We start from the raw sequence: 15459 nt of genomic DNA on the forward strand, positions 1-15459 counted from the left end.
AGCATAAACCATGCTTTAGAATTAATTGTGTCTTGCTACAATCCTGGCATCATGAAAAACAAAATATAACCTAGTCTAATAGATCAGTTCTAAAAAAGGAGGTTATATTTGCATAATTCAGTGAACACTGAACACCACTTTAAGTGCAGCACAAGCTCAAGCAAAAACTTTCTGTACCAAAGACAAGAAAAATGCAAATGACTCTGATCTTTTCCAAAACACAATTAGGACATAAAAGTGTCATGTAAGATCTGCAAGGAAATCTGCAAGCCTACTCAAAGGTAAACTACAATTTTTAAAGCGTTACAAATTGGCAGAAAATTAGGATTAGTTTGCACTTTATTTCAGGTATTCCTGAATTCCTTAAAAAAATCTTTTCCTGATGGCACAGCAACTTATCTCCTTCTTATGGAGTTCTGTAGCAACTCCTTTGGGTAGATTTGAAACTATGAGTGCTTCTCTAATAACTGAATAGCAGTAAAATGGAATTGCTCTGTGTTCATTAAGTAACACCTTAACCCACAGAAATTCATATACAGCATTTGAAAAACACCTTTGACTTCACCAATTATAAATCAGTTAGGGAAGAAATTCTAGGTTGCTAGAGGAGGAAGTGCTGTAGGATTATCTAAACAAGAACTCCACCAGGACACTGCAGGAGCACCAATGCTTACACACCTTATAAACTCTCCTCCAGTTCTTTTTGTTGTCTTTCAGCATCCGAGTCCACAGCATGTTCATGAGCTCTGGAAACTGCTCGTACATAAACGTGGCCCTGAGGAAGGGAACAAAAGCAGCACAGAAATGTCATTTCCCTGGGTTTGCCACAAGAGCCTGTTCACACTCAGGGCTGGCAGTAGATGGCAGGAGTGATCTAAGCCCAGGCACATCGGATGACATTAAAGGGAAAAAAGCTGTCCCTGTTTTAACTCCTACATCAGTCATTTACATCCCAGGACTACAAAAGAAAAAAGTAATTCTAAAAATTTGAGGCAGTAAAAGAACCTTCACTAATTTCTAATGAAAATAATGCTGAATATGAATACCCTAACAGTCACTGCAACTGATGAAACATGCTACTTCCAAACTGATTTTAATTAAAAAAAAAACTCAATGAAGAATTCAACATGTTTTGCTGTTTTAGAAGTTACAAGAAAGCACTTTAGAAATAAAGACTCCAAAACAGTCAGCTACATTGAAAGAATTCTGAGGATACATAAATGAAAAATCAAGAATTTAAAAATATCTGGGCTCCATTTTTGACAATTTTCAATATATTCTATGATTATGCATTAAAATCTTCAGACTTTATTTACAGCAACTTTTTGGCATTATCAGTCTGAATACCATAGAGTTGACTTAGCATCAAATTTCACATTCTTATATAAAATGTACCTTTCTTTTCTTCATCACTGAGTCAAATTATCACTTACTTGGCAATCTCTCCCATGAGTTGCCCTGAAGGTCCCCATGGATCATCATTGGTTGCTTCTCGAACCTTAGACTCTATTTCTGAATAATTCATAACCACATTGGTGCTGCAAAGGAAAAAAAAAATTCACACACATGAAGATTAGCATCAAAACTGAGAAACACATGAAAACTTAATAATGACACTAGTGCAGATCCCACTTAATGAGATACCTCTACAGAGTGGGAAAGAAAACAGCTTTAGTGCACAAGTTACCCTGAGGACACTATACACCACATTTAAGTTATCTTTAAGAAGGTTTTACTATTCTATTAGTCTTCAAGAATACAGATGAGAAACTGGGGATTACATTACAGCTGGATTCAGTCCAGTAAAAATGGCTTTGGGTCAAATTAAAATGCAAACCAAACCACCAGAGTCAAAGCTGATGGCTTCTGCAGCTAGGTATGGCTTGCTTACAGGTTTGTAATGGTACAGACATATATGCAAGAGGTTTTTAACTCAATCAGAGGCAATTTTTAAAAATGATGTTACAAGAGAAAAATCAAGAACATCAGTACCAAACAGGTGTTAGTGAAAAACTAACAAATAAAAAAATCACATGGAAGACTAAAGTAAAGGAGATGAGATTCACTAGAAAGTCTGTTTCCTAGCTTGAATTTTATTAATTAAGTGAAAAGAGCAAGAGAGAAGCTGCAGAGCACTCAGTTACAACTACAGCAATGCAAACACTGCAAGGAGCTCAGGCTGTCTCTTTGAGGGGTCACAGAAAAACCTTGGAAAAATTTTTTTCTGTGAGGTTAATATTAAAAAAGTAAATATGTGATTTCTTTTTTAATATTCTTTAAAACAGGTAACATATGAGCCCAGCAACCTCCTGTCTTCCCCTAAAAGCATGCAGATGTGTTTGATAACACAATCATGTCCCTCATCTTTTAAGGTGAGCAAGCAGCCCTAAAACCTCACTCATAGAACATCTGAAAACTGCCCTCTGCTTCTGGAAACTCACACCAGCAATGAAATCAGCAGTGAAAGGAGACCTGGTGGTCTCTGCTTTCCCTTCATACCTGGAGTGCAGTGAAACAACACATTTACACCTAGCATGTCACAGGTTTGAAAGTTTACTTAAAAGTACATCATAACTGACTCAGAAGCAAAGAAAAACCCCTGTGAGTACTTCCAACACAAACCAACCCCCAATGACAAATTAATTAAACTCTAGGAAAGATTAATGATTTATAATGCAATGTGGAGAAAGCATTTGCTGCTTAAGAACCTCTTCTGAACCTGAATAAGCTAAAAGGAGGAAAAAAACCAAAACAAACAAGATGCTCAATAGTCATCCCCACAGTTATCCCTCTGTCCATGTAGGAGTTTGCACAAAGCAGCATTCAAGTAACTCCTGCTCAATTTTATTTGGCATAAGGATAGCAAAGATCTTGGAACTGGGAGTTATAAACAGCAGAAACAAGAATGAAATCCCCCTAAGTCTGAAAGGGGACACAGAAGGTAATTGTTAAAACAGAATAAAATTTCTGGACTTAATCTTGGATTCTCAGCATGAGAATTCCTGCTGTCAGATCCTGATGTATGATTTTATTCAACTTTGTGTCTAAAGAGAGCATAAGCTACATGACTGAATAAATAATCAGCAAGCTCATAGAACCTATCTATATTACAACAAGCATGTAAGAACACAGCAGTACTTTGGAACAACAGCAATTAAGGTTTTACAAATTCATTTATGCTGAATGCACCTCAAGCTTCTGTTTCTGGTATTTTCTTTACTGTACATACAAATGTAAAGCAATCCCATCTTTATTTCCCACATGCATGGAAAAAATACAACCCCGAAGCTCCAGGATTTGCAGTTTCCAGCACACTGGTTCCCTTGTCCAAAGCAAGGAATGGCAGGGAATTGAATGGAAAGGTTCTGCTTGTTTTTATAACCCCTCCTTCAGCATTTGTTTGAGAGACTTGGTGGAGACTTGGGAGGGGGAAGCATAAAATGAAGTATTTCCTTAATTTCTTAGAGCAAAGAGTTTAAGAATGGAAAATGCTTGAAGAGATGCAAACTTAGTGTACAAAAATAAATGGCAGCACTGGCTGTGCAAGAGCTCAGGGCACGTGGCTGAAGTAGCAGCGGGGCTGGAGGGGGGAAACGGAAGGAAAACAAGGGAAATTAAGTCATGCCAAGAGAAAAAAGGTGCAGTTAAGCCTCTCTAAGTACAGAAACATGCTCGACTTCTAAACCCCTCCTGCAGAACAGTTATTGTTCTCAGCAGCTAGGAGAATGCTCTTTTATAAATGCCAGGCTGAGATTTAATGGAATGAACCATTCCAAACCAAAGCATCTTAGAGCCACATTTAATTCAGCAACAAAAGTAAACTTCAAGGAGGAAAAAAAAAGTCTCACTGTTGTATAGTTTGGCATCATTCCAAGTCACTTAAAAATAACCATTTCTAAAAAGGTGGAAATACAGTTTTATTCTTCCTTTCCCATGTTTTCTATGGCCCTCATTCCCTGCCCTACCCATGATTCCTGTGACCTTAGCAGCAAAAAAATAATTTATGTCCAGATGTGAAGGGAAAAAGTGACTAGCTTGATTGCCAAGACTTCCTGTGATTGATATAAATTTAATATCCGAGGACACTTTCCGACACCAGGGGGGGCTCTCTGATTAGTTTATCCTGGGCAGCTTCCAGGGAATCGTGCTGGATCGCATGGCCAGGCTGCTCTGCAAACAAACGGGGCTGACAGAAAGGGACCTCTCAGGCAGGGCTGAGTCCCCTGATCTGCCAGACAACATCTGCACTCACCCCACACCGGCCAGACAGACCCTGCACCACTGCAATCTCGTGACAAGAACATTTACAGAAACTTTGGACATGGATAAAGATACCAAGCAGGAAAGTGTATTTTGAAAGTTACATCCAAAGAAGGGCACAGCAATAAAGGAACATGAACATCACAAACTGTTACATTCTTCTGAGTCTTACACTTAAATCTATTGAAACAGACTAATGACAACAGATTCTTTTAATTCTTTACTGTACTCCTCACAACTGATTTCAGTATAATTTGAAAAAAAATATTTTCAAAAACCAAGAGAGGGCACTGTCCCATCTCTATGCAACAAGCAACACTGCAACAGGAAAATGCTTTTAATTTTCTTGCAACTTTAAATGTTTGTATCTGCAATTTGGAGCAACACTGAACAGGTAGCCCAAGTCTGAGACTAAATTCCTCTTAAGTGAATAAATGGACACTGTTAATAAAGTCAGTGGGTAATAGCTGTAAACACCTGACCATCTCCAACTGCAGCAGAAAAAGAGAGATACCTCCCCTTAAAAGTTTTATATGCATTTTACTGTCATATGGCATATATTGAAAATTAATTGTTAAACACATATCCTGAAATCCCACTTTGTCCACAATTTCATCTGCATTTTTCAAAGAATTCATTCAATTGTAAATAGCTTCAAATTTTGTTCTAAGGTACATTTTGAGATCTGTACATTTAAGATAAAGACATTATCTGGGTCTAGGTGTCACACCCTGCAGTGTACTTTAAAAAAACAAAAAAAAAAAAAAAGCAAGAGGGGGAAAAGAGATGTGAGAGGGGAGAGTAGTATTGAACATCTCAATTGTGTAATCTGAGGTAAGAATGATGCTCAGCTGGTATTAGGGAGAACAAGCAGGCAGCAAGAGGGGACAAGAAGTTCTGTACCTGCTCATATAAAACTCAGATCAGAAAATCTTTGAAGGTACAGCCAAAACATTCATCAAGAATCTGCCACTTCAACCTTTACAGTTGCAATAGTCTGAAAGCACTTGAACTTTCAGGCATGAAGGGGATAAAAATCCTACAGGTCTGAGATTGTCCCCAGCACTTTGCTTTGAAACAGGGAAATGAAAGGCAGCTTGTGGATGGCCTGCATGAAAATAAAACCTTCCAGACTGCAGGAACCCTTCAGAGATGACACACAAACCAGGCAGACTTTAAGAGCAGCCCTGGCTTCCTCTCCCTATCAGCAGATACTGAACATAATCCACAATGTGGACATAAATACACATGACCACTAGTAAGAGATAAATGCATCTGCAGGAAACTTCTATTTGTGTTTCATTTCAACAGACTCCCATAGATATATCTGCCTGTTCTTCTCAGGCTTCTGATTTTACACAACACATGAATCAAGTTGCAATGCTCAGAAGGACAATACTGATGGGCATGAAAGTATATTCTGCTCTCAGTAACATACTAGTGCCTCATCACCATTCTCCCTCCCATAAAATAGCCACAAAATTACTGAAAAACAGATTTTTTTTCTATTCCAAACTAAGAAATTATTTTAAAAATTACTTTTATGCTGGCAAAGTAAAATCACTGTACTTTCATCCAAGATGCTAATAAATTAAATAAACACTACATCTTGAATTGAAATGTCTTGTTTCAGAGTGAAGATTTTTCTTTGCTGAGGATCACAAGGTGTTCTCTACAGATTCATATGCTCTAACTGAAGTCAATTATCTGTTAGGAGATTACAATCACTTATACACAACTATAACTGTACTGCTTCTGGTAATAGCTTCCAACTGGTAACATTACAATTAGTTTTGTTGTGCCTGAACTAATTATCCACATCAATCATTGCTGGTTCCACACTGAAAAAAAATCCCACCCTAATTCTCTCTACACCAACAAACTTGAACCAGAAACTCTTTGGAAACATGGATGTGGGGGACAAGGCTCTGTGTATAGTCAGCAGCATAAATGGAAGAGTATTTTCTCAGCTAATGTCTACTCTAAAATTAACCCTCAAACAACATTTCATAGCAATGATTTAAATACACTGCCAGCAACCCTGCTAAAGGAGAAGATGCAACAAATTTTGTTTATGTGATTTAGCACTGGTGAGAACCCTGGATGCAGAGTAAAGCACTAGAAGGAGTAAATACTTCAGTGCTCATGGTCTTCCCTAAAATACATCACACACATACTGCCACTTCATGCTCCTTCTTCATGTAGCATCTCCTCTATCTTCCACATTTTTTTCTATGGTCAGTGGTGTTCTGTTCCCTCACCACCCTTTCATACACTCAAGTGCATGAAATCACACCTCATAAAGGAAGCTTGCAGTTCATGGCCACATTTTGGGACCAATGTTCTTTAGAAGAATTATTCCTAAGATCATCATTCATCAGCAAAGGAATAATATTATCTATCAAATTTTCAGATATTTAAACATCACAAACTCAGCATTTTGTGTGAATGCCCAAATACCAGCAGTTTTTAAACATGCAGAAACCTTTCAACAGCATGGGGACAGCTAACTTGCACTCAAAAAAATAAGCACCATGAGAAAAGGATGCATTTATACACTAAAGGGAATGAAAGAATAATTAATATCTATCCATCCATTCAGAATGGAACTTACTTAAAAACATGTTAAGGTATCAGAAAGCCTAACAGATCCTTGCCAATGTTTCTGCACAAATGTAAAAGCCTTGAATGTGCCCTGGGGCGAGAGTCAGAGCACTCCATTAAAAGCAGGGTCAGGATTAGAGGCGCTATTGATGTGGGTGGCGTCACCGAGGACACGAGCACAACTCTGGGCATCAGAGCCACAGAAGATTTGTGAAATGCCAGGTCTAATCTTAGGACAACTAAAATAACCAGAAGCCACAGAGAGGGGACATTACAACAGTTTCTTTATAGTGATGATAAAGGTATTGGATTGGACAGGGTGAGCCTAATTAGAAACACTTCTCAAGCCTCTGGGAAGCTGCCCACTGTGCTGAGGGACTCTGCAGGAACAAACCTGGCTGCACAGTTCATTTTTTCTCAATATATGTTTCTAACCAATTACAATATCACGTATACATGGGACTCCTATGTGCATAATATTATGCCTTTAACTATTACTCCAAGGACACCACTGGATTATGCACCTTCTGTTTTCCTTTTTTTTTTAATTTTACAACTGGGAACACTAAAATACTAAAAGCTGAGATGAGAAACTTTGTACGTTTTACCACCATTAACAGTTTCCAATGAGACACCACTCTGCAAATATCTGCTTAAGGACTAAGCTCAGAAGAATAAAAACTTCAAGCTTTACCCACGAGTATGTACCATACATCCAGTATGAACATTAACATTATCCAAACAAACAGCAACACTAAAGAATTTATTTATTTTTTTTAAAGAAAGACATTAGTCTATTAGAGAAGGCAGAGTCTGGATAAACAGAGGACAAGAGAAACTCTGTTACTACACAGCACTAAAGTGTTACAAGAAGCAAATATTTTAAGCTTTTGTTATTTAAAGTGGCAAAACAGACACAACATGATTTTATCTTTTGAATAAAATGTTTAACATTATCCTTTCAATAGGCAGTCTCACACACTAAGAGTTTAACCTCATTCTTTTAGTAATTTTGGTAGCAGTTTCCTTATTTTTAGAAAGACTTCTCTGTGTTTCCTGTGAATTTCACATTGAATAAAAGCAAAGCACACTTTAAATTTGGTCATGACAGATGTTACTGACTCTGAATCAAACCTCATCACCTCAACTGGTGACAAAGCAAAGGAGACCATTACAGCAGCACTCCTTACATTCCACACGGACAGACCCCAGTAAGGAAACAATTCCACAGCTCTATGCTGGTGTTTCTTTAGATCCAAAACAATGGATTGCACTATCCAACCAGAAAGGTTCATAAAAGACAAGAAAACATGAAGTCACAGCACAAGGACGTTTGCTTGAACTGAACAGAGAACACACACACAGTTCATGCATTCACCTTTCCTATCCCCACAAGCCACATTCCTATGGAAAGGCACCCAGGTGACACTGCAGTGCTTTCTCCAGGGCATGGAGCACTGCCAGCAAGGCAGTAGCTGCAGGGAAAGCCCTGAACAAGGGAGCAGTAACTCACAGCTGGAGGCTGAGCCAGCTCCCTGCCCCTGCAGCTCAGTGCCTCCCAGCAGCTGATTTTCCCAACAGCTCCGTCTCGGCTGAGAAGCTGCAGTCACCCACAAAGACGAGGCAGGGAGCACGAGTGGCTGCTCACAGGATCCACAGTGCATGTTTTAGGAGTATTATCCAAACACAAGAGCAGCAATTTGTGCTCAGATTTCCCAAAAACCAGTAGAGGGGCTGACAAGGTGAAGTGACACTAATACAATGTAAAGTTGCTTCTAGACATTTGAAACTGTAGCTGTATTTGTTTTTTGAAAGAGTGAAGGATTGAATGCACTACGTAATGAGCCAAGTGAACATTCAACATCTGGAGAAGAGACAAGGCAGGCCCTGGCAATATTTTCACAATGCAGTTATCTACAAGACCCCCACCCACAGACACAATTTAAGATGAAGCCCTCGGAGAGGAGTGAACACCATCTCATCCTCACCATTCAACTCCTATGAGTCATGCATCTCAATTATTTTTAGTATCTACATTCAAAGGTTCCTGTAAAGGAGGGGTGGAAATAGAGGGAAAGCTTTCTGAGAATGCAAAGAAGTTGTTGTAATGTTAAATGATCCTTTTTAAGGAGAACACCCAGTAAATAAAAAAGCTACACCTTGCCTGAGTACAGGATACATCTCCCCCACTCCCAGGTGTAGGAATCTTGGCATCTATTAAACTGTTAATTAGTTTCCAGAAACACTTTTGCCAATTAAAAAAATCATTTAATACTTATCCATCTGGGCATGAAATACTTTCAAGAGAGCATTTGAATCGGTGAGCTAAAAAAGAACCGATCCCAGTCTGCACAGCACTGCCTCCCAAACCACCAGAGGCCAGGACACGGAGCAAGCAGCACCCCAAAACCAGGGGCACACCTACCAGTTCCTTGTTCCTGTCAGCATCCCTTCCTTCAGGCTCTCAGGGATTTCAGATCATCTCTGCTCCAAACTTGTGTTCCAAGAAACTGAAAGGATTTAATACATTCAAACAGAAAAATGCATTTTGGGGTAAGATTTCACTGCCCTATGACACTGTCACTCTTTGTCTTAGCTCAATATGCAGATTGGTTCACAGACAGAGGACATCATTTATCCACCTCTTATCCCAAACAATACAACTGATATTTAGGAATCTATGCACCTAATCCTATTAACAATTATTCAGAGAAGCCATTAATCACCTTCCAAATAAAGATGCTCTTCCCTTCAGTGAACTCAAGTATTCAACCTCAGCCAGCCTCTCTCCCCTTGCTGGGTGAAGACAAACTAACCAAAAAACATGTAACAAACTTAATGCATTTTCATTTTGCTCCTGTCAGTAATGTCACTTTTGTTAGAAAACATGCAGCTTAGATTTAGAGCCTTACAGATAAAACATATGGATACCAAATAGAAAGCCAGCAGTCCACATTCAATGAAGAAACAGATGGGGACCCATCTGCCAAAATGCCTGGTGAAATATCTCAGAGAAGTAGCAGCACAACACCAGTGATACTTGACCGTTTGAAGTTCTTTATTTTTCAGCCACTCCTCAGAACCATTACAAATATGACACCAGTCAGTTCAGTCCATGAATGCCAGGTATTATTCCAGGCCCTCATACTACTCCTGACCAGTGATACAATCTTTGTTATGTACAGTAGGATTTGAAATACATTTTCAGCTTTTCAAGTTCAGTTTCATAATTTATGTGGCAGATGTGCAAGGCAAACTGCACAGAAAGAGATAAGCCAAGAAAAACATCCTGATGGCCACAAATGAATTACAACTTGTGGGAGGAAGGAACTATAAAGCTATTTCCTGTGCCTTACAACTTCTAATCACAAAAGACTACCAAGTAAACAAAATAGCCCCAAATCCACCACACACACTGTCAAAAGAACAGTGACTTTGAAAATTAAATTGCAGCCTGTTAGAGAACTCAGACTTTTCATTTACAGAAACAAACACTGCACCTTACTGAAGTCTTCCTTTCAAAGTTCTCCCCTCTCAGAAGTTCCCAATTGCAGAATACTATATCCTAAATGGTTCTGTAATTGCTTGCTACAGCTGAATTATTTTTTTGCAGATGTTGGGAGTACGAAGCATGGGAACACGACAGTTTTAAAGTGCATTTGTGCAAGGAACAAACACTTCCTCCCCCACTTGATTTAAGACTGATTTCACCTCTCCTACTGCAGATTCCCTGCAGTATGTCAGTGTTAATACTTTCATACTCTTATATAAAACAGTCCCTTGTGGTTCCCCAACAATACATGGCTGCTTTATGCATCTTAGAATATGATAGTAAATAACATCACAAACTCATCAAGAATTTTGCCATGTTGATAAAACTGATTTTGAGTTTGTACCACCTCTACACAAAGTGTACCTTCATTTAAAGTTCAGACCCATTTCTTTATTTCCCCATTTTTAACAGGAAATTTTCATTCCCAACACCCACCCTCACATTCTTCAGTTACCACCCCCTAAACTTCACCCATTATAGACTACCTTCCCTTTAAATGCATATTCCTGCAGTTCCATTTTTAAAGGTTTAATAGTGTTATCATTTTATTATACTTAAATTCAAAAAGCATTCTTTAAAAGGTAACTTATGAAAATAAATGCTGTGCTCCATCAGTAGAATGAATCAAAATATTTCCTTTTAACTTATATAGTAAGAGCATAGTATTTCCACTGGTTTTCAGGATAAGTTTAGGTCACATTTTTAGTTGAAATTAAAGGCAGCTACATCTAAAGCATTGTGACAAATCTGATTAAACTTAAGCATGAAAACTTATTTCACAAACAAGTGGAAAATAGCTGCCATTGAGGCCACACCTATCACTTTGGTGGGACAGTGACACACTAAACAGAAACTCCGGTTTTGATGCACACAGAAAAACTCTGCTACTACTGCCCTGTGCAGGTTTTCAGTCTCCTTGTCTCTTGTGAGCTTCTATCTGGCACATCAGATCAGAGTCAATGCTTTGCAGGTCTTATTGCTGTGGATTTAATCTCTTTCAAAGTTCAAAACTCTATGGTCACACAACAGTAGCTGTACAGTCCAAAAAGAAGTGGACTGAAATATGAAATCTGTGTAACTTTTGTAACTGCAGAACTGAAGAGACTTCCAGATGCATGTTGTAGTCACATGACTCAATTTACTACTGCTCAAACCTCACACCTCTTTTGCCACTCTGCTCCTTACACTTCAGTTCTTTCTCCTGTAACAAACAAGCTGCAACAATTTAAACTTTTTTTTTAGACTCAACTACATCTGGTTATAGAATTCAGATTGCACTTCAACCTTCAAGAGTCAGCAAATGCCATCACAGATTTTCTGTCACGTGATTTATCTTTAATTTTTCCTTATTTGTGATCCAGTCAGGTAACATGACTCCTACTGGAAACAAAGATTTAATCAAGTAGGACAAAGTGTAAGTGAAATTTAACAAAAAACCCCCACTTCAGTAGAATGCTTTTTATATTAAAAAATACCAGCACAAAATTATCAATCCCAATAAACCCTGGCAGACAATTATAACAAAACTAAAATTTAAATACATTATTTTGGAGGAGAGGGACTGAGGCACTTCTCACCATAGCTTACACCCTCCAATCAACTATGTTTCTTTGTGCCTCATAGCATTCATGTAACTCAAAGATAAAAAGCTGGTTTCAGATGTTCATAAGGTGTGGCCTAAGTCCTCTTCCACGTTAGTATCAAGTGCTACTTCCTTCCTTGTATGCACACAGAATTGAGAGACCACATTCCAGCCCACAGCTCAAGTGTTTTAAGAAATCTTCAACAGATAAATAGACTCACAAGTACTCCCAGTCACTGAGTTTTCAGAATTAGGGCACAATATTTTAATGCTGAGAGAAAAATATTTACAAGGAGGATAAGGTCCTATCCTTCTTTCAAAACAACAAACAAAAGGGGTAGAAGTTTTCAGAGGACAAGGAAGTTGTAGCTACACTCAGCATGAGGCACCAGTGAGCTTTGAAGTTGTGCAACTTCAACTCACTCATGTAGCTTGGACTTCCCATTTCTGACCATGAAGAATTTTGAGAATGACCTTGAATGGAGGCTAGGGAGGAAAAAGAAAGAAACCAAAACACCAGCCTCACAATAAAAATAATACTAACAGTAGGTATAACACTCCACACTCCCCCCAAATGTTCTGTAGTGACCTCTGCAGAAGTACCTCAAGTTTTCAGAATTTCAGAAGATGTGGCATCAGTGCTTTAAGATGATCCCCAAAAGGTACCACTGCTTTGATAACCCTCACCCTCTCAGGCTCCTGAAATTATGTCCTCTTTGTAACCACTGAGTGAATGTATTCACCAAAATCATCTTTGTAACCACTGAGTGAAATGTATTCACTAAAAAACTTCCTACCAGAGTTTTCTGACACCATGAAGAGCTTGTGACAGTTCTAAGCTCACAGTAATGCACCAGCTGGCCAAGGAAATCTCCTGGAGCCATACATCCTTGAAGTGTATTAGCTGGATAGTTACAGGTAAGAGATATTACTTGGAAAAGCAGGAACATTTCATGGGAATCTGTGCACCTGTCATCAGCACAGACCCATTCAGTGCAACCAATCACAATGAATTCTAAATAACCCGAACTTTTCCTACTCAAAGAACTCTTACAATTATTTGTCAGTTGACAGAGTCTTTGGTGAGGACAGAAGAATGAACATGCAGTTATATGGAGTTTAATATTGCCAAAAACCACACACCCAACATTAATGGCCCATGCTTAATGATCCTTGTAGTTTCAGCTATCCCTTCATTGCAAGCTGAGTACCATTAAAACATTGCCCTAATTCCAGATTTATTACAAATTAAGCATTACTCCAAACACATGCTTGCTGCACACCAGGGAGGGCTGATTAAAGTTTAAACAATGCAGGCACTGAAGCTTTTAACACACAAACTGCTCATTCTCTGCTGCCATATCACCACCTTGGCACTGTGACATCCTGGACACCCCTGTACTCTGAAATATGAATTGCCTTCTGAAATCATTTTTGAGGAATAAACCTGAGCACAGGTAACTCCTCTAAGCCAACAAGTACCTGTTACAAGCTCTTCTCTGATCAGATTCGGGGCAAACTAGAGTCACAAGAACAGATCAGTCTGGAGTCCCACTCTGGAAGTGCTACCCCCTGTTGCCTCCAGAGCTCCAATTCCTATCAGCACCTTTCTTAGGAAAGCCTGAGACATGTATGTCATGGTCCAAGTAGCAGGTGAAGTAACTAAACCAGAGAACCTGCAACTGCACTGTTAATATGGCCTTGTGCCCTAGAAAACGTCCTAAGGCTGAGGCAGAAGCTGAACTGCAGTTCCATGCAGGAGAAGGAAGAGGAAAGAACAGTTTACACAGAATAATCAAATTACAGGTTCATAAGCAGTTGTTTTCCTTCATTTATGCAAATGTCCTGCAGTGGAATTGCTAAGCAGTGATAAACACTTGAGATCACTACTTTTACCCTGGCTATTATAAAGTGAAGTGCATTATCATTTACTAAGTTTTTCTAAGTTTACAGGAATTAATTCTACAGTTGCTGCCGTTTACAAAAAACTCCAAAATGCACCACCTCAACATCAGATTTCAGACCTTTTATTTCTGGAAAATAATCAAAATAAAACCAGAAAATGAATACAGATGTCCCTACAGAAAAGTTGATCAGCTTCTTTTTCTCAAAACCAGTTCCTTTCAGTCTGCTTGTTTGTTATTTGAAGCTGAAAGCAAGAATTACTCCATTATTCCATGAACAGCTACAGTAGGTGCTACACTCAATAGCTCTAATGCACCTGCAGAATTTCCTTTCATATCCAATACTGAAATCAAATCCAGAGTACCACTACATGTCAGACAATATAAGGAAGATTACATAGAATATGTCTGGATGGAAGAAACTTATTTCTTGACTCCACTGCACACAGAGAGAGAACACACAATCAAGGTCCTTCAAACTTCTGTTTCAGTGTCTCCAAAATGATCCTCTCCCTCTTCCCAAGGAGGAAGCTATCTGAAACCTTTCCCTGTGACCCACCTTGATAACAAGAAATTCAACATCTTATAATTAAATTGCAATTAAGACTTTGCAGTCATCATAGCAAGTACTTTGTACACCTTTAGAATAAGCAGGGCTGTGCAAGGGGAAACCTTCTCAGCATCAAAAACTGACAATGTCAAAAGATGTTCATTATTGTGGAAAAGTAAAGGCAAGTATGCAGTGCTAGTTCTACAGAATAAGTTGGGAGCAGCCACGATTTTACAGGAAGAGACAAAATACAGTCCTCTTCCTGAATTTGCTCTGCCCTCAGGCCTTTAGTCCTGAACTGCCAGTTCCTAGGAATGGCACAATTATTTAGTTTCCCAACAGCAAATTAAAAAACAACCAAATAGTTTCCTACTTCAGATCCTTCACCCATTAATAAACCTGAACTACCACATTTCTTCTCTGCCACAAGTTTATCCAAGAATAAAAAGTAGTCACATTAATCCTAAATACACTAAATTTGCATAATACTAAATGTCTTTAGTCATTCTATTTTCCATGAAGGCAGGTGACAACCTAGCAGTCCTGCTGCTGTATTAAGCAGCTGGACAAAGACATTTTGGTTAATAGTTCATGACAAAGTGTCCTCCCAGAGCTATTCCCAGCTGAGTATCCAAAAATGGGCACAAGCAGTAAGAATATACCATTTAGAATAAGTATTGCAAGAGCAATGTCACATTAATGTTATTTGATTAAAATGTTCAGGTTGGTATCTCACAAGCGTAGCTTGGCAAACAAAAATCTCACAAGTTCACAAAAGTGCATTTTAACAGAAAGCAAGTTTTGTTTTGTGAAATGAGTCTGGCCAATTACAGACAAATGAACTTTCACATTTCCAAGCCATGTTTATTTGTGAGGGATAACGACGTTTCCTCTCCCTTCATAGGTATCCCTTTGTTAAACGGGCTCCTCCAGGAGATCAAGTAACTCATGTCCTAAAAAGGTAACAGGAGCTGTTCCATCTGCCTCAGAGACCCAGTTTCTGCTT

The 15459-nt window shown here is 38.7% G+C and overlaps 1 protein-coding gene across 1 annotated transcript in view; it reads right to left on the bottom strand.

The window, feature by feature from the left end:
- CLINT1 (clathrin interactor 1) overlaps positions 1–15459 on the bottom strand; it is a 47617-nt gene that overhangs the window by 21306 nt on the left and 10852 nt on the right. Inside the window, 2 exon segments of the mRNA XM_033073390.1 lie at positions 679–775; positions 1434–1538. Of these exon segments, the coding sequence (XP_032929281.1) occupies positions 679–775; positions 1434–1538 (202 nt within the window).

The sequence above is a fragment of the Catharus ustulatus genome, chromosome 15 (assembly GCF_009819885.2).
Source record: "Catharus ustulatus isolate bCatUst1 chromosome 15, bCatUst1.pri.v2, whole genome shotgun sequence".
NCBI classification, from domain to species: domain Eukaryota; kingdom Metazoa; phylum Chordata; class Aves; order Passeriformes; family Turdidae; genus Catharus; species Catharus ustulatus.